Genomic DNA, 23,300 nt, shown 5'->3' with positions numbered 1-23,300 from the left:
TAATATCAGAATTCTGTCAGCAGGAAAAACTGAACTGAAAACAACAAGACTTTCCGTAATGGAGACACAAACAGCACCCGCATCTAGTATCATTTAGTTGAGATTGCATTTCAAGGGGTTGGACTAGATGACACTTGGGATCTTTTCCAACTCTGCAATTCTATATATAACTTAAGAGTCGTTAGATTTGCAAGCACGAACGGTACTGCTCTTCCCCCCCCCCCTTGCTCCTCCCGGTCTATTAGTGTGGCGGCCCTCCGTTTAAGGCTCTTCCAAGTTCCTACTAAGAAAGGATCGGAGTCGCTATTTAAACGCCACCCACACGCTCTGCAAAATCTGCAAATGCCGACGGCGCCCTGCCTTCTTCTCCTGCGCATCCGCCACCCCGCACATGGCCGCAGCTCCGTTGAGAACCGGAGATGTCGCGAGCAGCCTCCCTTGCTCCGGCTTCCCTCTCGGGACTGCGTGTGACCTCACCGTCCCTCTCAACCAATAGCAGGCGGCGGCGCCGCATTCGAATGGAGAGTTTCAGAGGCGCCGCAGGAGGAAGGGCTGTTGGTCAATCTGAGGACAGGTGAGTCCCTGGACAGGTATCCTTCGTCCCCCCTCCGCTCAACTGTCTCCGGGAGGTCAGGCCGTCCCTCCCCCTCTGGGCTTCCTGCTTTAAAAATGTGGGACGTGTGGCGTTTTTGGCAGTGGAGAGGGTTGGTCTTCTGCTTCCTGCAGGCTCGCCCCTGTTTAAGGAAGGGGCTCCTTTGCTTCTGTCTACTATTTGACCCGGAGGGAGGGCGCTATTCTTGCAGGGACTAAAAACTAAGCATCCAGTGGATATTCTTAATAGGTGCTCTTCCGCTCTGCCCGAAGGAACAAACACTGTGCAAGCCCCAAAGGCTTGCTTTTAATCCTCCTCTTAAACTTCAAGCCAGATATTTCCTGGTCACATTCACTAACCGATTATAATATTCTCACCTCACCCTGAAATGGAAGAAATATTCACTCTATACACAGACTATAAACTTCACTACCAGGTGGAAAGTACAATCATTCTCTCTACATACCCTGCTTTTCTTTCCCAATGTTTATTTAAGGTGGCTTTAGTTTTAAAGCAACAGTAACAAACAACACACACAACACAAACACACACTTGCCTGTTGAAACCACCTCTCACCTGCAAATCAAGTGTCAGTAGCTAAGCTGAAATGTCTTCCACCACTTCACTTGGCCAGTACTTTCTCCACTTTGCACTACCTTTCCCCACCCCACCCCAGCAGCTGAGGCTGAATAGGAATAGGATTTGTATAAATTTTGAGGTGGAGAACCTGAATTGGACTGATGGCTGGAATTGGGCAGAAAGAAAATGGGTTCCTCTTGGCAGCTTGACACCAGATTTCTCTGGGTAGAGGATTTACATGAGATGGGCAGGAAAATGTTATTTTCCTTTGGCAACAATATTGCCAAGTAATGGCAAAGGCTGGGTGGGGTTAGAGATCAGTGAGAGATATTTTAGTAATGCTGTCTATGGACTTCTACTTCAGTCAACCCCTCTGCAACCCCAGAGTCGGTCACGACTGGACCTAATGGTCAGGGGCCCCTTTACCCTTTACCTTTTTATATTACCCACATGACAACAGTTGAGTATAAATAGAAAATAATAATGGCTTCTTTTTTTAACAGATCCCATAGTGATACATTCTGTGCTGTAGAGAAAATAAGATTACAAGTCAAGTATACTCTTCAGGAAGAGCTTGTATGATAGTTTCAGTCCTGCAGTTGCAGCTTGCTTTAGGTCTCAATGCCTATTTATATTGTTCCTAAGAGAAGCCATATCAGTGCACTTGGTGGTTCTTCACAAAAGCATCCTCCAGAAAATGTCAATGCTAGAAACAGATTTGCACAGACATTTACATCACAGACACTGGGGAATGAGGGAAGCGATCCTAAGTCCCAGTCCCTGAGTAAGACCAAAGAAATAAATACGACCTACGTGCTTTCAGCCTGTAACAAACTGGCTGACAGTTCAGTTGCTCCCATGACTGAAGGCAAGCTGATACTCCAACGAAGAACTGTGACGAGCAAAGAACAATCTGATACAAATACAACACATGGCAGTGAAAATACACAAATGGAAAAAAGATTGACGCTACAGCGCCGAATAAGGCCTGCATCAACTGAGAAGCACAAAACAAATCTTCACGAAGCCAGAGCAGAAAAAGGAGACCCTCTTCCCCAGAAGAGTGGCAAAACATTGTTTCCACCAAAAATTAGCAGCAGTGACCCTCCGTTTGTTAAGACTGGCCTTTTGTCACTTCAAGGCCTCACAGATGGAAAGAGAAATCCTGATATGAAAAGTGATGTGCCTTTTAATCATAATGTTTCAAATGCTACTGGTAGCTACACACCTTTAAAATACAAGACAGTTGTTGGTGATTCTCAGAGTAAAAACAAAGTTCCTAGATCATCACTCTTAAAAGTAGGAAAACTTGATGAAAGGACGTCTATATTAAAACTAGCAGAAAAGCATAATTCCAGTAAGGAAAATGGAACTGAAAGTCTGCAAAATAGATCTATTAAGAATGAAAATCTGGAAAAGCAGAAGACACGAAGGAAAGGTTCAACAGAAGGAATGAAATTCACCCCCAGATGTGGAGCTGTTCAGCATGCCAAGACTCCTGCTGCCCCAACCATTAAGAATAAGATTCTGTGTCCTCAAACAATATCAGCCAAGAAATCTGGTACTAATGAATTTACTCTAAATAGAAGGTTGCAAGAAAATACCACATATAGTCAACAAGCTGCTTCACAGAAAGAAGATACTCTAATGCAGAACATATGTGGTAAAGAAGACCCTTTCAAAATAGAAAACAGCAAAGTGACTGTAGCTGTGAGAATACGACCCTTTAGTGTCAGGTATATAACCATTATTTTTTTTGGACTAATATGAAATTATACAAGTTGTTACCATGATATTGAGTAGCATAAAATGCTCTCCAACCACTAGATATATGACCCAGTTTAATTTCCATTGTGTCTGTATACAAACTGCTGTACTTCTCTTTACTTCCATTTCCCACTTTATAAGGGAACTGTGTGTTCTAACTAGGGCTGAGAAAATTTAACAACTATATGAAATAAATAAAATGGGATGATAGTTGATACTTCATTGTCTCAGTAGCCCAGAGTCCATCTTGCAAGGCAAGCTAATCCAATTCCCTTTGCATAATTCCTCCTGGACTCCATTTTAATAAACCTCAGATTTTGGGGGAAGAGTATAGTCATATCCCGCACTGTTGTTCCCTTGTGGGCAGACTTCAAGTTGTGCAACAGAACTTGTCACTCCTCTTCCCTGCAGCCCACCATGCATTCACGAAATCTACTCCAGGGGGTTGAAGGACCCTCTGGAGCACAATTTGAGGGCTCACTCAAGAGGACAGGAAAGGGAAGTCCTGTTGCAAAAGAGGAACTCTGCATGCACAGTAATGTTCAGCTTTTTGTCCCCCCTGTATATTTTTTTTAAAAAATGCTATGCAGTACAGTGGCTTTTGAATTTTTTATCAGGCTTCTGATTTTTAGGCAACAGATCTGCAGATGCTAGCTTTGCATTTTAGAAACTGGGCACTTGCAATGGAGTTTTATTAGTAGTTACGGTAATTTAATCTTTGATCTTGGAACTATATGTTTTATCAAAAATATATAAATTATTTTCTTTGGCTGTTTTACTGTAATCCTGGGTTACAACAAGTCCTATGGATTTTGGTGTTTGTTACACATGTTAGCATCGGAGCCTAAACATTATATTTATGAATTATTTTGATCTAGGTGTATTTTGTACATTAGTTCTATGATGTATACTGAACTTCAATACAGTCTATCTCTATGCTGACATTTTACATATAATGAAATTTAAAAAACTTCTAAGGAGAAGATTCATATAGAAAATTCATATGGCTGATGCACAATTAACTTGAAGACTGTCACATATTATAATGATTTAGGTACAAACTCAATTAGACAATTTAGATTAAAATTGATTTATAAGATCAGTTACTAAGCTGAATGTGTTCAGTGTGTTGTTGTCCCTCACCCCCTATAACTAACATTTATTTTGTGCCTTTATTCAGAGATAAGAATGAAGAAACATTACAAGTGGTTTCCATGACAGGGCAAGAGACTGTTGTGCACCATCCAAATACAAAACAAATCTACAATTTTACTTTTGACTTCTCATTTTGGTCTTTTGATAAATGTCAAAATTTTGCAAGCCAAGAGATGGTGTATCAGTCCCTAGCAGTACCTCTCCTAGAAAGAGCCTTTGAAGGATACAACACCTGCCTTTTTGCATATGGACAGACTGGTTCTGGAAAGTCATATACGTAAGTTGGATTGGAAGCGTTCCATTTCTGTTGCTGTTGTTGACACCCAATACATGTTGTATCCAGATGCTTTTTGGAATGGAATGTTAGCAGATTATTTATAGTTATAAGAATTTTCTATAATGACATCTGATATTGATTTTAGCGTAGTGCCTAAATTTTTAATCATTATCTTAAACCAGGCACGTCCAACAGGTAGATCGTGATCTACTGGAAGATCACTGGATGCCTGTGGTAGATCACTGGTAGATCACTGGCTCCCCCCCCAAAGAAGCTCAAGAACTTTGGCTCCCCTAAAAATGCTCAACATTTTAGCCCTTCACCTCCCAAAAAGAGGGCTTTCCTCCCACCTCAGAAAAGCTCAACAACTCTGACCTGAACCCCTAAAAATGGGCCTTCCTCCTTCCTAAAAAATCTCAACAACTTTGACCTGAACCCCTAAAAAACTGGGCTTTCCTCCTCCCTAAAAAAAGCTTAACAACTTTGACCTGAACCCCCCCAAAGGGGGTAGATCACTGCCAGTTTTTAACTCTGTGAGTAGATCGCAGTCTCTTCGGAGTTGGCCACCCCTGTCTTAAACTGTTCTTTTTAATTGTTAATATTTGTCCTTGTGAGCTGTGAATTGTGTTTTATTATTTGTGGCTTGAACGAGTCCGCTGTTTTATTTGATTTATTTTGTTGTGTTGTGTTTTATGATGGGCGTAAAGCCGAATAAACTTCCTGATCAGATGAGGTGGTATAAAAATGTAATAAATAAAATAATTAATATGGAGTTAGGTGACCAGAAGCCACAGCCAAAGCTCACCATATGGCGTGTGGATTGCCTCAACTTCAGACCATGCAGTTAAGAACACCACAGTCAATTGTCCCCTTTCCTAGCTAATCTGTTTTAATAATCTTATTAGATTTTACAGTGTTATGCGGAAATGTTCCTCTAGTTGTCTTTTAAAACTGGTACCCCCTGTGTATTAATGCCTAGTTTGGGAAGTGTGAACATCGTATTATGTAGAGTTAAAACCCGAGCCTATAATTGCAATATTTGTCATTACAGTATGATGGGATTTGATGATGACGAAAGAGGAATAATACCAAGATTCTGCGAAGATCTCTTTACTCAAATAGCAGAAAAAGAAACACAACAGGTATTGCTGCAGCATTACCTTTCTTTCTGAACTTACTGGTGCTGCTCCACTTTCTTCGGGAGTACATGGAACCACCTTTGGGTTCACTTTTGGGCATCTGTTGTGGAAGCACTGTTAATGTGAATCAACATTTCCACAGAGATGCACTACATGTGATTGCAATGATTTCCACAATGGCAGCAGTGCTTTTTTGGAAGTATCCTGCAACAATTGCATGGGGTTTTGGGGAACTGGGTGATAAATGCTGTTTAGCTGATTGGCTCACTGCTTTTCTTAAGGGCAGGCATTTGGAGGGGTACAGAATAGTACTACACACACACACACATCGGTATTCCCTCAGAAGTGATTGTACTGAGTAAAAGCCAAGCCTGAAATTTGCCCCATCCTTGTGGCTGCTTCATTCAACCCATACTCACCAGCAGGGTGGGATCTCATCACAGCTTCCATGTTGCTGTGTGTAGGAAGCAAATTGCCAGAGCAACATATTTCTGAAGTACTTGATATTTTTGTGGTTTTTAGGTTGTTGTTTTTTTTAACCATAAAATAAAACCAGAAATCAAGATGTACAGGCTACAGCTCCTCTGTTGGCTAGTAAGGCTGATCTTATAGCTTAATAACTGTACTGTACTGTGTTTCTTGGGTCTACGGGCAGCAATAAAGCTATTGTTTTTTTAATTAGACTGATTTTCATCTTGAGATGAGTTATTTTGAGGTCTACAATGAAAAAATTCATGACTTGCTAGTCTACAAAGCTGAAAATGGACAGAAGAAACAGCCTGTAAGTAACTAATTATGTTCTAATTATGTTCTGCACAGTGATGTATTGTCAGTGTATAAAACAGTAACTCTCCGGATGTGGGCTAGTCTCATAACCATAAGGAATTAGATCCTTTCTGTTATTGGCTCTTACAAGAATAGAAAAAGATGGGCATCTGTTCAAAGGCTAATGTGTGAGCCTCAGTGAGGCTATATAGGGGTGTATGTAGGATGGGCAGCTTTCGATCCTGGCAGCATTTTTGCTGTATGACACTCTCAGCCCCACATGGGACATCCAGCTGGTCATTTAAAGAGCTTCTACTTTGACTTGCAGACTTTTAGTTTTACTCACCTCTATTTTGTTTTGATTCCCTGTTTTTGTAGGTTTTGCTTCTTAAGCTGTGGTTGTATACTATTTTGCACGGTGTGATGCTTGCAGTGAAAAGTTTTTATTGCTCTTCATGTTTTTTTTAAATAAAATGTAGCATAAAGATGCATTTATGGTGACCGCCTTGTGGAATGCCCTCCCATCAGATGTCAAAGAGATAAACAACTACAGTACCTGACATTTAGAAAACATCTGAAGGCAGCCCTCTTTAGGGAAGTTTTTAATGTGTGATGTTTTAATGTATTTTAATCTTTGTTGGAAGCCCCCCAGAGTGGCTGGGGAAACCCAGTCGGATGGGCAGGGTACAAATAATAATAATAAGTTGTTGTTGTTGTTGTTGTTGTTGTTGTTGTTGTTGTTGTTGTTGTTGTTATACTGTTGTTTTCAGGGTTTTTAAGTTATTTTGTTGCAAAATAAAAGAAAAACCATTTGTTTTGCTATCTGTGGTTTACTAGGGTCTTCACATTGTTATAATAAAACGCTTCAGTCTCTTATTTCCTCTCTGTCCCCATGCCCTTTTTAGTTTTTTCGTTTCTGATGGCACATTATTCAGCACTCAGGTTCACATGCGCAAATATGGATTAGGATGCCAATGTCACTGCTGTTCTGGGGTCCCAGATTAGCAAACACTGAGCTGGAGAAGTTTCAGTCCTTCTAGTTATAATAACTTGATAGAGAGTTCCATAAATGTGCTCTAAATCTCTGAAGCTTTTAAAGCTGATCAACACTGACTTTTCTGATTAACAGCTTCGTGTGAGAGAACATCCTATCTTTGGACCCTATGTGGAAGACCTGACTGTGTAAGATTTTACTTTATGATATTTTCTACAAATGTCTGTTTGCTGACTTAAAATGGACTTATTATTTATTCACATAACAAGAAGTCTGCAGTCAAGGAATTTGTTGGGTTTTTCAAACAAATTGTGAAATTAAGCCCCAACCAAACTGGCTATTGACTCTACTTTTTCACAGTATCATTTCTCATTAATTCCCTGTCCCTCAGTTCTCTGCTTTTCCCCACCTACTGTTCTCTCAGACTCATTTCCTGTTCCATTGCCTCTCCTCCAGCCTTCCTTCAGTCCCCCTTCCCCTTCATTTTCTTACTCAGCTTTTTTGGTCCTTAATCTGCCCCATGCAAACAATTCTCTTCTGTCTTGTATTAATCTCAAATATATAGTTTGCCCTTTTCTTACAGATAGGTAACTACAAATATTCTGATGCTAACCATTCTCACATTCTGTACCACCACCTCAATCGTACTGGAGGTGTTGCCACCACAAGCAAAATATAATATTGATTCTGTTGTAAACTCTGTTGAGCCCATAAGAAAGTGTGGGTTTTCATTTCTTCAGGTGTACATACTTGGACCATAATACTGCTAGAATTTTGTGGTAAATCCATAATTTCTGAGGTTTCTGTAGGCTTCATTGAAGCTTCTTGATGAATAATTGTAAGCTGAATAGTAAGACTGGGTCTGTGTTTATATGCATAGAACTTGTTTTTACCCCCTTCACAAGAGATAAAAATTATTATTTTTCTTCTAGGAATGTTGTTAGCTCTTACTTGGATATTCAGGTAAGGTTGTTGTTGTATGTATCAAAGCACAAGAATGTAAAAGTCATATGTAAAAAAATGATTTTTAGTTTTCAGTGATGGTAAATAAGAGATTATAGAGTAATTGAATACTTCCACACAAATAAGTATTGAAATAGTTGAACTGGCAGTTAGTTCTTTGTGGTAGATCCTTCTACTGATAGAAAATTACTTGAAGGATTAAGATTTCTCCTTTTACCCATTTCTCCTGAGTTCCTGTGAGAAATGGTAAAACCTTTTGTTTTAATTTATAGTATGTTTAAGTGTCTGATGTATATCTCTTCCATGACCTGGAAGCTGTACGCCGGCTTCCTCGGCCAATAATGCGAGATGAGCACTGAAACCCCAGAGTCGGTCACGACTGGACCTAATGGCCAGGGGTCCCTTTACCTTTAGAGGGACACGGGTGGCGCTGTGGGTTAAACCACAGAGCCTAGGGCTTGCCAATCAGAAGGTTGGCGGTTCGAATCCCCGCGACAGGGTGAGCTCCCGTTGCTCGGTCCCAGCTCCTGCCAACCTAGCAGTTCCAAAGCACCTCAAAGTGCAAGTAGATAAACAGGAACCACTACAGCGGGAAGGTAAACAGCATTTCCGTGTGCTGCTCTGGTTCGCCAGAAGTGGCTTTGTCATGCTGGCCACATGACCTGGAAGCTATACGCCGGCTCCCTCAGCCAATAATGCGAGATGAGCACCGCAACCCCAGAGTCAGTCACGACTGGACCTAATGGTCAGTGGTCCCTTTACCTCTGTTTAATTGTCTGATGTATATCTCTTAATGCTAGAAGTATTGTTTAAATATAAACAAAATGAAAAGCCACCAAGCAATTCATAAAATCATTGTTACCAATACAGTTGGTAACTGTTGCAGCTCAGATAAAAATGTCTACTCCAAAATAATGAGGACTTGGTTAAGCTGTTGGGTAGTGTTTTGGCCATTTCTTCACACTTAGTGCAGTGTGCAGAGTTGTGCCATAAAGGACAGTATAGCCCAGGCATCCCCAAACTTCAGCCCTCCAGATGTTTTGGACTACAATTCCCATGTTCCCCGACCACTGGTCTTGTTAGCTAGGGATCATGGGAGTTGTAGGCCAAAACATCTGGAGGGCCGCAGTTTGGGGATGCCTGGTATATCCCCTTGCTTCCACACTGACTTCCTGTCAGGTGTGTAGTGTTACAGAAAATCTTAAGTATTCCAAGGTGAGACCTTCGACACCTGCACTAGAAGCACCGAGCTTCTTGCCATCCCCCAAGATACTGCTGGGGGAAAAACAGGCGTACAGCCACATGCAGGTCCCTGCATACAAAGACACAATATATGGCAAGCAAAGTACAATGAATGTGTTCGTCACAATGTACCCGCTATTATAAGACATATGGTACATACAAGTGGTACTCCAGAATCATCAAAATAAGTACAATTAATGATATATTTTCATTATCTCCAGCACAAGGAAATTATTGGAAGCGGCAGAGCTGCTGTAGCAAACAGGATTGGAGCTTGTGAACTCCTCCTTCAGCCTGTGACGTTAACAAGGTCCCACATCGGGTACAATTTGGGGCAGCTGCCATGTGCTGCCTAGCTGTCTCTTCGAAACTGGGATCACTGGGCTCCAGTCGTGTTTGCTACAGCTGCTTTGTACTTTGCTTGCCATATATTGTGTCTTTGTATACTGGCTTGAACCTGTTTTTTTCTTTTAAAAAAACCCACACTTGTAATGGTAAGGACAATGTTTAAAATTGAAAATATTTAAGGATAAGAAAACTATAGACATGTCCTATATAAGAAATTATAAAAGAACCGGGGGAGGGAATGGAGAGAAGTCAAGGGATCTGTGGAATCCCAAAATATGGATTTAATAAGGTATGAAAATGTTTCATTTTCATTTTTCATTTTTACTTTGATTGCATCTGTTTATTATGATATGTGAAGATAATGTTTAATTGCGACAATTAAGAATTTTTTTAAAAAAGAAAAAGAACCCCCTTTTTTTCTAGTTGTGTATTTTATTTTTACACAGCGTGTTCCTTGTTGGGGGGATGAGTTGGGGGGGAGATGTGTAGAATGCCTCACCTTGGAGTGTACAGTCCAAATACATGACTAGCAGAGCACAGCTACAACCCAGTACAGGAGGAAAGAGCTATGCTGTGAGGTGGAGCCACTTGCTTTATTTATAGCAAGACCCTACTGCTACTACTAGCAGCAGCAGATGAGTGATGGATTTCAAATGATGTGTTTATTTTTAATATTTCAATGCCCTACTTCGTTTTGTCTTTTAAACATAATGACAGCTTGAAAATCTAGATAAATCATGTGGACTCTCCTTCACTGGACATTTTAAAGCAGAGGTCATGGATGCTTTGGTTGAGATTCCTGCATTGTAGGGGGTTGGACTAGATGATCCTCAAGGTCCCTTCCAACTCTACAATTCTATGATTCTATAAGTGGCTTTTGTGTGTGTTAGCACAAGCTGTTCTAGAAACATTTATTTTTATTTTTTAAAAGCCCTCATGGTGCTCACAACTGTTTTCTCCAAACTTTCACATCCTCTCTTTTTATCAGAATTGGCTCCAGTTAGGAAATAAACACAGAGCTACTGCTGCCACAGGAATGAATGACAAGAGTTCTCGATCTCATTCTGTTTTCACCCTGGTGATGACACAAACAAAGGTACTGGGCATTTTGGTTTGTTTTTAAACTTACTTTTTAATAACATTTTGTAATGCAGGTCCTTTTTTAAAAAAAAATCATCCCCCTCTCTTCCCTTTTTTATTTTAAAAAGTTCAATAATGCAGCAGACATTTGAGTAGAAAATTCACTTATTGATATAAAACCTGGGAAATAATGGTTTGGATTTCAAGTGGAGAGACTTAATTCAAGCATCAACAGAAGTTGTTTAAACTTACGAATTAAAGTAATTTTATGTATGGGCAGAGTGACTGCACACTATGCTCCCTGTTTTTCTTCATATTTTTGTTTTCTACTGTAAACATAATGTAAGCATTAGCTTCCTATTGATGTGGTTGCTAACTTGTTTTATGAAGTTTTAAATGCTAGAGAACTAGAGAAGGTTAAGAAGGAGATTATCTAGGTTTTTTTTAAAATAGTTTATACAAATATTTGTGATAATCTCTAGCTTTGTTTTTAAACTGTTCATAGACTGCAAGTCAAGTATAGCACAGCATCATAGGAAACTCCCTTTTGTTGACCATTGGTCCATCTGGAGTAGTGTTGTATACACTGACTGGCAGCAGCTCCAGAGTTTTAGGCAGGACTCTCTCCCAGCGCTCTCTGGAGATGCCGGGGATTGAACCTGAGATCTTCTGCATGTAAGGCAGATACCCTACACTTACCTACATCCCTTCATCGCAAGCTGCATCCCTTCCCAACATGTCTAATTGTAGCCATTTCTTTATTTTAGACGGATATTGTGGAAAAGGAGCAATGTGTACATAGAATTATCAGTCGTGTGAACCTAGTAGACCTTGCAGGGAGTGAGCGCTGTTCTGCAGCTCAAACCAGTGGAGAAAGACTGAAGGTAAAATGTATATAAGATACTCTGCTGGGCCTTATATTCTCAGATACTGGGCAACTGTCCAGTGGAGTCACCTTGTTAATCTCCATGCCAAGCAAATCGTACTGCAACACAACATGCAATATTGCGGCATTGAGCTTGAAACATGAAGAAGAAGAAGAGGAGGAGTAGTAGTTTAGATTTGATATTCCGCTTTATCACTACCCTAAGGAGTCTCAAAGCGGCTCACAATCTCCTTTCCCTTCCTCCCCCACAACAAACACTCTGTGAGGTGAGTGAGACTGAGAGACTTCAGAGAAGTGTGACTAGCCCAAGGTCACCCAGCAGCTGCATGTGGAGGAGCAGGGACGCGAACCCAGTTCACCAGATTATGAGTCCATCGCTCTTAACTACTACACCACACTGGCTCTCCAGTTAAGAAGCACTTAACAAGTTATTTTATATAGTGTCAGATTACTGGTCTACCTAGCTCATTACTAGTCCTTGCTACACCCACAGGTTCTTGCCACTTTATCCCATTTCTAGATCAGATTCAAGAAAAAGAACAACCATGGGACAGTTCAGCCATCCTGGGGCCCATATTCCCAGGACAACCAGCCATGAGTTCTGACTTGACCTGACCCCAGTTACGTTTATGTTTCTTCAGTAGCAGCTCCTGAGAATACAGTGGCTGGGAAAGGTGACACCGTGAACTGGTATCGGGAAGCCTTAACAAGAGATGTGCCAGATTGCAACTTCAATATATATGCCCCCTGTTCATGTGCATCTATATAGCCGATTGTAAAATACTATTCTTCCTGTAACAAATGTTTGAACTAGATTGATTGCATCTTCCGCCTGTGCACATTTTAAGACATGGAATATTAGTATTGTTAGATACAGGTAGTGATTTGGGTAGTGGAAGATATAGATGGTGAGGTGACTAGTAGAAGGCCTTAGTCATATTTAGGCAAATTATTTATTAATTTATCATTTATTAAATTTGTATACTGCCCTATACATGCAGGTCTCAAATTAATTGTAAAAGTGGCCTAGAATTGAATATAATGATGGGGATGCCCCACGCCTCTGAAATGAACAGCAAATAGAAGTGGATATTCCTTTGCTTTGTGCAATATTGTACCTGGGTTTAGGCACCTACCTGTATACTGCAGTAAATCACAGCTATGATAAGCATTATGAACAAGAGATATAACAGGGCTGGTATACCAGTGATGTTAGGCACCTTAGTCATGTTTAGGTGCCCTAATGGGATTAATGCTGGTGAGAATTAATGACCTTGTGGCGCCTTTGGAAAAACTAGGACATAACATGTTGATGCTATTTACTGTTTTTCTCCTTCTCAATATAGGAAGGTGTGAGTATAAATAAATCCCTGTTAACTCTGGGGAAAGTTATTTCTGCACTGTCTGAGCAAAATCAGAGCAGGAGGAAGGTGTTCATTCCATATCGTGAATCTGTTCTTACGTGGTATGTAAATATCTTGTGTGCCGTAACAGCTTTTTTAAAAATCGGTTTTTGTAATGATCCTTTCTTTCTTGGCAGCATTGAATTATTATCAAAGATTTTCATAGAAACACAGCCTATAATAGTAAAAAATGGAATTAGATCTACTTATGTCCCACATTGTTCAAACCACTCTTCCACCCTCTCTACCCATTCATTTTGGCCCTCTGCTTTTCTATTTCCTGACAATGGAAATGAGCTAATTTTCAAAGTGATTTCGATTGATCCCAGAGGACAACTGGTAGAGCAAATTTGCCTTATTCTCAACTGGTTATTCTTGCATATAGGAAAAAAATGGATAATGCCTTAATATTTGGGGCCTATTTCCACTAGCACCTTCGGCTGATATCTGTGGGAAAGGCACTGCTTTTAAGCCAGCCAGCGCTTAGACTTCTGATTTCTGAAGGCCCCCAAGACATTCCTTTCTTCAGCCCTAGGGGTGGTGGGGTGAGGCATGCATTCTTTGGCATGGGCTGCACTGTTTCCTGAACAAGTTCTTGGGACACAGCCCAGGCCAAGTTGAATGAAGTACACCTAACAGTTGTGTACCACTTCTGACTTTTGCTGCAGTCCCCCCCCCCCAGTTTTCTCAGTACTTTGGGGAGAATTAGTCAAGAGGCCTCTGTAATGATGCACACACCTCTGGGAATCTGTCTGTTCCAGTACTGGGAGGGATGCTGAGTTTATGAGTTAAACTTCCCAACTCTGTTCTGATGAGAAGATTCCCCCACCCAAAAGAAACCATTGGTGTTGTCCCATAGTCCTTTGGTCCATCCTTTGCCTTTGTGCTGGCAGGAGTCCAGGGGGAAGTGCAAGGCGAATGGTGACATGTTGTTTGGAGGCAGGGAGCCAACTGGGTAGAGAGGTGACTGACCTGTATCTGATTCCACAGGTGAAGAACTTAGGCATCTTTATTCTAATCTACATAAAGAATTGGATCCTGCAAAATGCCCCAAACATGTACTTTGTTGTATCTTCAGAGAATATAGTGTAGTCTTAAAATAAATCCAAACTGGGGGAAATCATTGTGCTTTTATTTTCTTTCAAATGTAGGCTGTTAAAGGAAAGTCTTGGTGGAAACTCGAAAACTGCTATGATTGCCACAATTAGCCCTGCCGCCAGCAATATAGAAGAAACACTGAGTACCCTTCGGTATGCTAAACAAGCTTGTTTCATAATCAACATTGCCAAAGTCAATGAAGACATAAATGCAAAACTAATCCGAGGTAAGCCTGAGAACTATTTTGCTTCTTACTTAAATAGCCCAATGCCAAGTTGTTCCTAGATTTCTTACAAAGTATACACTTACTAAGAGGAAGTAATCCGAAAGAAAACTGCATCAATTTATGGACAAATGCTTGCAATTGAAACCCACAAAAATGGCAAGGAATCATTATTTTAATGATAATGTGATGAAATTGCCTCAGTGCATTGCTCCATAGGCTTTCTATCAAAGGGAGGAACCTAATGTGCTCATTGGCAGCCTGAAGTGCAAAATACTTTCAAACAGCTCAGAGGTGATCACAGCTCCCTGACAAGTGTGTCTGCATGTTACATGTTTGCAAATGTGTGTGGTTTTTTTTTACATTCATACTGTACATTTTTAGGTGTTTAGTTGATATACTGCATTTAAAAAAAACACAAACCCAAATACTTGCATTTACTCAATATGCAGGTAACTTTTAAATTGCAAGCATTGTGGGTAAGATTCATCTATCAAGCCCTGTCAGCACAAGGACTTCCACTTGCAAAATGGGTCTTCCCCCTGTGTTCCACCAAATTGGCTGGGGAGGGCAGAAGAACTCCCAGAACAGCACAGAGGGGGAGGACAGTAGATCCATTCCATCTGTCATGCTGAAATGCTTGTGTAGATATAAAATTTGTTACTGTGAGACACTGAATTCCACTCATAAATGCCAATCCAGAATATTTGCCAATATAAGAGATGCCATTTTTACTAGCTGCTGAACTCTCTTGTTAAATGTAGAATTGAAAGCTGAAATTGAGAAACTGAAATTGGCTCAGAAAAATGCTCAGAATGTGGACCCTGAAAAACAAAGGCTTTATATGCAAGAAATAACATCTTTAAGAGTGAAGCTATACCAACAAGAGAGGGAGATGGCAGAGATGCAAAGGTACTAGTTCTTGATGTCTCCTCAAAAATACAGACTGCTAAAGGAAGGTTCCCCTCCATTTTTTATTTTTCCCCATTGAAATATAATCTATACATTTAATTGTGCATTCTTGCATAAAGTTTGCACATAAATAATAACTACCGTAATTAAATAATAATAACTATGTTGGTGCCAGACTGTTTAACTCAAATTGATAGTTTTAACATTCACCTAAGTAATTATTGATTTAAGACTCCTCTTAAATCCAGTGATCTTCGTAAATTTCCTGTTATGCAAATATAATGATGGTTTTTTAATTGCTTAAACTTTGTTTCTAATAGTATGTAATGATATAAATATTATCCAGTGGCAACTCCATCCTTCTCTAGATTATGTATCCCTTTTGGTAGTCTTAGAATTACATTTGCAAAATGATAATAAGTTGAACCACCATTTTATTTCCCCTGATAAATAAAGGGCCTGGAAAGAAAAACTTGAACAAGCAGAAAAAAAGAAATTTGAGGAAACAATGGAGTTACAGGTACCATTTTTCAAGTACATTCAATTGTGAATGCAAAATAATAGTTTTCCCAAGTGTCATTCTTCTTCCTTACCTGCATCATATTCCTACAACAGCAAATGAACAAAAAGTTGCTTTCATTTGCATGCAATATGTAATGTTCTGAATCTTTTATTTTAGAAAGCTGGCATTACATTCAAGGTTGACAATAGTTTGCCTAATTTAGTCAATCTCAATGAAGATCCCCAGCTCTCTGACATGTTGCTATACATGATCAAGGAAGGACAAACAACAGTTGGGAAATGCAAGCCAAATTCACATCATGATATTCAGCTGTCTGGCGTCCTGATTGCCGACGACCATTGGTAGGTGTTTCTCCAAATTAACAAATAATGATAAATGGGTCTTTTGCTCTGCACGATTCCTCTGGTTAATATGCAGCTCCACTGAAATAAATAGGTGCATTATCTTGTGTAGTAGATTTATAATCCAGGCTAAAACAAATTTAGCTGAAAGTAAATGGGGCAGAATTCATGTGTTTAAGTTGACAGATTAGGATGACAGATTCATGGAGGGATATGTTTATCAATTGCTACTAGTCAAGGCTATAGGAAACTTCCATATTAAAAGGCAGGGTGCCCTTCAATACCAAATGCTGGCAAGCAACAATGGATGAGGGCTTACAGATTTTTCACAAACATTTAGTTGCCAGCTGTAGGAAACAGGATGCTGCACTAGATGGAGGTGATAAACACCTCCTTCCCATCCCTGCTCATATAAATCTGATGCAGCATAATTTCTCTTGTGCTCTCATGTTATATTTGTAATGGAGCATAATCATTTTTTAAAAAATCCTATTTGTTTTCAAGTATATTGGCTATTGTGCTGAAGCATGAATGAAGCTATGATCCAAAGAAACTAGTTACGTGAATGCAAATAAGTTAAAACTGCTTCTTCCTCCTCTCCCCCACCCCCGGCAGCAGTTTCTCACGTGGAATGCCTTTGAAACACAGGCTTGTTTCCAAAGTAGGATGTCAAGATGTGGCAAAGGGATCAAAAATTCAATTGGGTAGCTGTTTGATTCCTGGTATACGTGTGTATCCCAAAGTGATTTGTCACACTCTTCCTTACTTTAAGCTTTACTGATAATAACATATTTCTTATTTGTAGTATTATCAAACACATGGATGGTGTTGTGAGTATTATTCCACTGCGAGGAGCGAATACATACGTTAATGGAAAATGCATTTTAAGCCCTACATTTCTCCATCATGTGAGTTGGTTGGAACAGAGATTTATTTGCATGTCAAATTGGGACAGAAGTTTAAATTCATGTGTCATATGCTGGTTTAGTGTAGATTTTGGATGACTAAGCATGATCTTATTTGATGTCACTCATGTGCATAAGCGCTTGCATACACGTGCACACACAAAATTCATTTTTAACATGCACCAAGCATATATCTTGGATTTTTTAGGGTGACCGTGTCATTCTTGGAGGAGACCACTATTTTCGGTTTAATCATCCAGTAGAAGTTCAGAAAGTCAAAAGTCTTTCTTGTGGCACTTCCCCTCCTGAGGATGGTCCAAGTGGCTTTGAATTTGCGAAGAATGAATTACTGGCTTCACAAAGGGCTCAGTGAGTACTAGTAGAAATTCTGACTTAAATGGTAAATGTGTATTCCTTCTTGTGCGTGACATGAATGTTGCACCCTAGTTTTTAGAACTTTGATTTTTGTATAGGTTGGAGATACTAAAATGGACAAACATTTACTTTCTATGTAAGAAAGGTGTCTTACGGAATTCCCATCAACATCTAGAAATCCTGTTGCCACTAAACATGCTTAAGTTTAGACAGCTTAGAGCCCACTGTTGCTCTTAGAGCTGATATGGTAAGTTTCATTGGTGTTCAAGCAAAAATTAGCATTAAATTTTGTTATGGTGCTAACAGGAATATAGCAAAGCAATGAGTGGCAAGAGTGGCAAGTTACATTATCATGTAGCCTTTCTTCATGTTTTCTTTGGAACAAATGGGTCTCCTAATACCAGAAAAAAAATATGTTGAAATTTGAAAAACTAATCCCTTCATTTTTGGAAAAGTACTGAGTTTCAGACTTGCATTTATACTGTAATATAGGTGAAAGGATTGTCCTGCGCAGCATATTAAGATGATTGAAGCTCCTACTTTTGGGTGTGCATGTTTGGGGATTGGAAATAGTATCTAAACTGCAATCCTGCACCCTCTTAGCTCAGAATAAGCCCCATTGAACTCACTGGGTCTTACTTCTGGGTAGAGATATATAGGATAGTAGTATTAATGACTTGGGATAACTAGTGTGTTTCTATACTACTTTTCTTTTGTGTTAGAACAGCCATAGCTAGTTGGATATAGATTTTATCAGTTGCTTTTTAAAACACCCTGTAGACTTGAATCAGAAATAGAAGAAGCACGCCTGAAAGCTAAGGAAGAAATGATGCAAAGTATCCAAATCGCAAAAGAAGTGGCCCAAGAAGAACTTAGTTCTCAGCAGAAAATTTATGAGAGCCAGATAAAATCATTAGAAGCACAGCTGGTGAGTCATTAATAAGTATTTTAAATACACTTGATCCCATAGAAAGTAACACTGAATGGGGAGGATAGGGTTACATTGCTATCTGCATCGAAAGATGTAACTGCTCCGTTCAAGAGGCTTGCATGTACACTTCATTCTAGATGAGGATATACTGTACATTCAAATGTGTATCCCTGCTTACACAGACGGTCTGCATAAGGGACTTCCTTGAGAATGGGAAAGAATAAATAAATATGCACTGGACAGTTTTTTGTGGTACATCACCTCTCTGTCCTGAAGCTGGAGGCTAACAGAGTGAAATCCACTTACATTTTAGTAGTTTACTATAACTGGTCGTGAATTGGGCTGTTAGAGAATGGCACCTAGGTTTTTTTTTAAAAAAAATTAAAACCCTCTTAGAATCATAGAATTGTAGAGTTGGAAGATTAAGAGTCTCATGCTCTTCAAACTGAGCTGTCCCTAACTGAAACAATTGACGCAATCTGGCTGTTATGTGTTCCTACCCGCTAATTTCAATTCATAATGACACCAACTCAACTGTGAATATTCTGGGATCTTGGTTCGCAACACTATCCTATACCACGTGTGTGTGTGTGTGTGTGTGTGTGTGTGTGTGCATTTGGCTTATTTTTAGGTCATCTTTTAGGGCCTGGCTCTTCCAAGGTTGCTTCCAACATATAAAACCCACAAATATAGTATCTCCAGGAAGGAAAACGATATCTTTCTTCTTCCTCATCTTTCTAAACCTCTCCCCCACTGTAATATATAGCATCAGAGTGTTCAGATTAGGTGCTGGCTTCTGAAAAAGGATGAGCATACTCAGTCCTCAGTTTCCGCTCAGCTTTAGAACTTTTTTCTTTTTTTAGTTTACAAATTATTTCTGCGTGTTTGAATTGTCTCTGAGTACTGTATACCCAAAGCACTTTCACTACCTTGTCTGAAGGTGGTCCAGGAATGTATGAAAATCTGATGAAAATGGAGTGAGAGAGAAAATGAAAGAGCTTACCTCCAAGATTTTTATGAAATGTGTGTGTGTGTTTGTGTAAGTAAGTAGAGAATATTGCTTATTCTGGGGCAATGGTTTTGCCTGGGTCAAGCATTTTTGTTGTTGTTATTGGCACATATTATTAATTCTTTTGTTTTCTTAGGAAGAAGAATCCCGGAGGAAACAACTGCAGGAAATGAATAATAAAATAGCTGTAAACAAAATTCAAGAGCTGGAGCAAGCAAAACGGGGCCTTGAGCTAGAGGTACACGTAAACAAGAAGCGCTTGGAAATGGAGACATTGGCTGCCAGGGAGGTAAATTTTAAAAACGAAACATAAAACCTAGCATCTTGTCTTATCAATTGGACAGTGTACCGTGATCTAGTACTATACATTCTATGCAGCATAACTCCAAGAAACTATGTCACAGGCACCCTCTAGCTCTACCCTTTCATGAGATCGACTGATATTTGGGAAATGATAGTTTATGTAACTTTGGGTGCTCTGCTGATGTGCCTGTTACAGCTGGGCAATGGAAAGGCATCCCTTGAAGCTGTGTTGTGTAATCACTCTCTGCAATGTAAAATATTTGCAATCATATTGGAAGGGAACTAAGACCTCTTTTTAAAACTGTTCTTGGCAAATGTGAAGATTAAAGAAAATGGCATATCTGTCCCTGTGAATGGAGTATTAGCTGAGGATTAATAGTTGCAAGTTTGGTCTGAGTCAGTTTTACGTAACTCTAACGTGTGTTTTTTTTTGTTTTTGTTTTAAAAGATCTGCTTTGCTGAATCAGATCATAATTAGCTATACCCCTGGAAAGTTGTAAGCATGGCATAAAAATGATGGTCATCCCTTGTAATTGTCATTTTGCCCCCAGCAGCTGGTACTTAGAGGTTCCGTGCCTTAGATAAAATCATCCTAGTTTTAATTAGTTGTTTTCTAAAATCAGTTTTAAAAGTTTGTGGTTTTCCCCTCAAGCCTAAATGGAAGGAGCATTTTTTCATGACTATCTTTGTGTACTGTATATGTTTTGAGGGTAATGGATAAGGCAATATAACTAATAGAATTTATTTCATTTTGGATCAACAAAATATCAACAGAATATTATATGTATCGTATTAAATAACACCCCTTCCTTCTCAGAAGCTGTGCAGCTTTTGCTGAAAAATCTCATAATCCCTTGCTTTGTGGTAGGTTTTAGAAGATCATGTCATTTGTCGTGCCAAGATTCTAGAAGCTCTGGAAGCTGAGAAGCAGAAAATTGCTCAGGAAGTGGCAATGCTTCAGCAGACTCATGGAAACAGAAATAAAGGTATGGTTACATTATTATATACAGCTATCTGTATGGTGGTTAACCACAAACAAACGTAAGAGTATCTATATACAGTAAAGACCTTTCTTTCAACAGGAATCTAGGAAGGCTCTCTTCATCTCTGTGTTGAAAATATCAGTAGCACCTTAGAGGCCAACTAAGTATCTGAAGAAGTGTGCATGCACACGAAAGCTCATACCTATGGCAAACTTAGTTGGTCTCTAAGGTGCTACTGGAAGGATTTTTTTTAATTTTTTGTTTCGACTACGTCAAACCAACACGGCTTCCTACCTGTAACATTGAAAATATATCTTCTCCTTGCAACTAGGGAGAGAGGGCATACTGGTTTTTTAAGGATTTATATATTTGCTTGCAGTGTTCAAAACTCCCAGTGTTCTAAGTGCATTTTGTGACAGGGAATTTCATTAGCACGAGCAATTTCTGAGCTCTGGACGCAGTACAGTGCCTAAGATTTCAGAATAAAACTGCAGAGTGGAAGGAAAGGAGGACCTTTTTCTACCTCCCCACTTCAAGCTACTCTCTGAAGACTGGAGAAGAGGCCCTCTTAAGAATATTAGGGGGGTGGGCAGGGGAAGGACTAGACCCTGTTAAAAATGAACGAAATATTTTAGCTGCAATTTATTCATTTTCAGCTTTGTATTCTTGTTATAAAAATGCACCCCTAGACATTCGGTTGTTGCTCCCATGAACTAGGTTTAAGGTACCATTTGGCTCCTAGCTTTCATATCCCAGTTTCTAACACTGTTTGCTTGGAGGGCTGCCCTTTTTTAAAACCAACCAACCAACCACATTTCTTATCCATTCACTTGGAAGCTTTTGAATATACTGCTTTTCAGTTTCTTTCCAAACCTGTTATGAGAGCAGACTTGGGAGGGAGCAGTATGAAATTATACAGTATGGGTGTATGGGTGCTTAAATGTTTTTGTGCATTTCTCATAGATACAAAAATCATCCTGTCCTGTCCTGTGTGGAATTTAAAAAGAATTTCAGGGATTACCAGTTCAATGACTGATTGCATAATTATTAACCAGTAATTACAGAAAAAGTCCATTATCTTTTTCTTTGAAAAATATATATTTAGCAGAGCCAAACTGGAATTCTTTGAAGCTGTCCATGATGATCAAGGAGGCCAACACTATTAGCAGTAAATTAGAGAAACACACTGTTTTTTGTAGGTAAGTATTTGAACTAAAATATTAGAAGTAGTGCTGCATATGCTTTTTATGTTCTGTGGCTTGATGACTTCCTTTGAATAATCAAATATAGCATTTCTGATAAGAATGTATAGTTCTTAAAAAATAAAAGGAAAAAAGAGGGGGAAATACAATTCTGGAATTGAAGGACAAAGGTTTAGTGAAAATTCAGTGAGATTTCCTGTACTCGGGTTTTTCCCCTGAAAAGGCTAGCATAATGTTCCTGGCTAGTTGCGGGCTTTTTCATTCCAAAATCAAGCACCTATTTGTAAGGTGTTTTTTCTTGCTATCTGTGTGTAAAATACCCCAACACCACAGAAAGATAATGGTAATCAAGGGACACATCCAATAATTACAGATACTTCATGTTCTGGGAGTAAATTGATTTGTTTGTTCCATCAGGCATGATGCAATGGATAATAAAAATGGTCCTGGCCATTCCCTTCAAGTTCAAGTCCGTAACATCAGGCTTGGTGTTGCAACATTCTGGAGTTTGGAAAAATTTGAAGATAAATTGGCTGCAATGAAAGAAGTCTATGAGGTTTGTTTGGGAATAACATGAGAAAGAGGCAGTTTCAAAATTTGCCTGAGTAAATCTGATTTAAAAGACACTGCATCCAATATAAGTACCCGTCCATGTCGCCAAAGGCTGCTAACTGAGAATTGGTTGGGTGTCAGTGTCCCTGGAACCCAGTGAAAGGTTTGGTTTCAACACTTCACAGAACAGCCTATGGCTGTAGGGGAGGGCAGAAGTCAGTGACCTCAAGATGGGGATTTGGAGAGTGACAGGGGCAAGGGAGGAGATGCTGGAGGAGCAAGCAGTGGTGGAACAGAGAAAGAGATCTGGAGGAAAAATGTTTAGAAAACATAGTGCAGTGTAGCTTGGAGAAAGAAGGTGTTTGCTGATGAGGATTTAGCCAAAACATCAGGGATGTAATGGAGAGAGAGAGAGAAAGACAGATAAGATTGGAGAAATTCCCCTTTCTGGTCCAAACTTCAGTCCGTATCCTGAAGTAAAGGGATGGTAATATCTTTTTCTTCTTGTCTGGGGGTGTTAAGAGTCCTCTGTGCTGCCCACATAAAAGACTTTGTTTTGGAGCTAGCAGCTTTTTTCCAGATTGATGAAGGTTTTAGCCTTCCCTTCTCCAACACCTTTAACAAAACGGGTTTCTTTCCTTTCCAGATGAACAATACTAACAAAGCTGATGAGATTTTTTATGATCCCACTGATGAATGGGAACCTGATTTTTCAAATGCATCCATCTCTTCTGTTTCTTCAAGGAGGTAAAT

The 23,300-nt window shown here is 39.5% G+C and overlaps 1 protein-coding gene across 3 annotated transcripts in view; it reads left to right on the top strand.

Moving 5' to 3' along the window:
* Positions 1-1,676: 1,676 nt before the first annotated feature.
* Positions 1,677-23,300, top strand: part of KIF14 (kinesin family member 14) — a 33,894-nt gene continuing 12,270 nt past the window's right edge. For 2 of the 3 annotated variants that reach the window (XM_088673755.1, XM_035122895.3), the window contains exons 1-21: positions 1,677-2,907; positions 4,119-4,370; positions 5,422-5,512; positions 6,192-6,290; positions 7,404-7,456; positions 8,201-8,231; positions 10,810-10,917; positions 11,669-11,785; positions 13,134-13,252; positions 14,342-14,514; positions 15,276-15,423; positions 15,880-15,943; positions 16,103-16,287; positions 17,093-17,195; positions 17,401-17,561; positions 18,348-18,495; positions 19,644-19,796; positions 20,679-20,796; positions 21,899-21,992; positions 22,413-22,551; positions 23,194-23,294. In XM_088673755.1, the coding sequence (XP_088529881.1) occupies positions 1,793-2,907; positions 4,119-4,370; positions 5,422-5,512; positions 6,192-6,290; positions 7,404-7,456; positions 8,201-8,231; positions 10,810-10,917; positions 11,669-11,785; positions 13,134-13,252; positions 14,342-14,514; positions 15,276-15,423; positions 15,880-15,943; positions 16,103-16,287; positions 17,093-17,195; positions 17,401-17,561; positions 18,348-18,495; positions 19,644-19,796; positions 20,679-20,796; positions 21,899-21,992; positions 22,413-22,551; positions 23,194-23,294 (3,572 nt within the window). In that variant the 5' untranslated portion in view covers positions 1,677-1,792. The remainder of the gene's footprint in view (positions 2,908-4,118; positions 4,371-5,421; positions 5,513-6,191; positions 6,291-7,403; positions 7,457-8,200; positions 8,232-10,809; positions 10,918-11,668; positions 11,786-13,133; positions 13,253-14,341; positions 14,515-15,275; positions 15,424-15,879; positions 15,944-16,102; positions 16,288-17,092; positions 17,196-17,400; positions 17,562-18,347; positions 18,496-19,643; positions 19,797-20,678; positions 20,797-21,898; positions 21,993-22,412; positions 22,552-23,193; positions 23,295-23,300) is intronic. The other variant, XM_088673754.1, reaches the window with a different exon arrangement.

Source organism: Zootoca vivipara, chromosome 7, assembly GCF_965207765.1.
Source record: "Zootoca vivipara chromosome 7, rZooViv2.hap1.1, whole genome shotgun sequence".
Classification (NCBI taxonomy): domain Eukaryota; kingdom Metazoa; phylum Chordata; class Lepidosauria; order Squamata; family Lacertidae; genus Zootoca; species Zootoca vivipara.
Note: the sequence above shows the minus strand (reverse complement) of the source record. Positions and strands in the feature narration are given on the sequence as shown.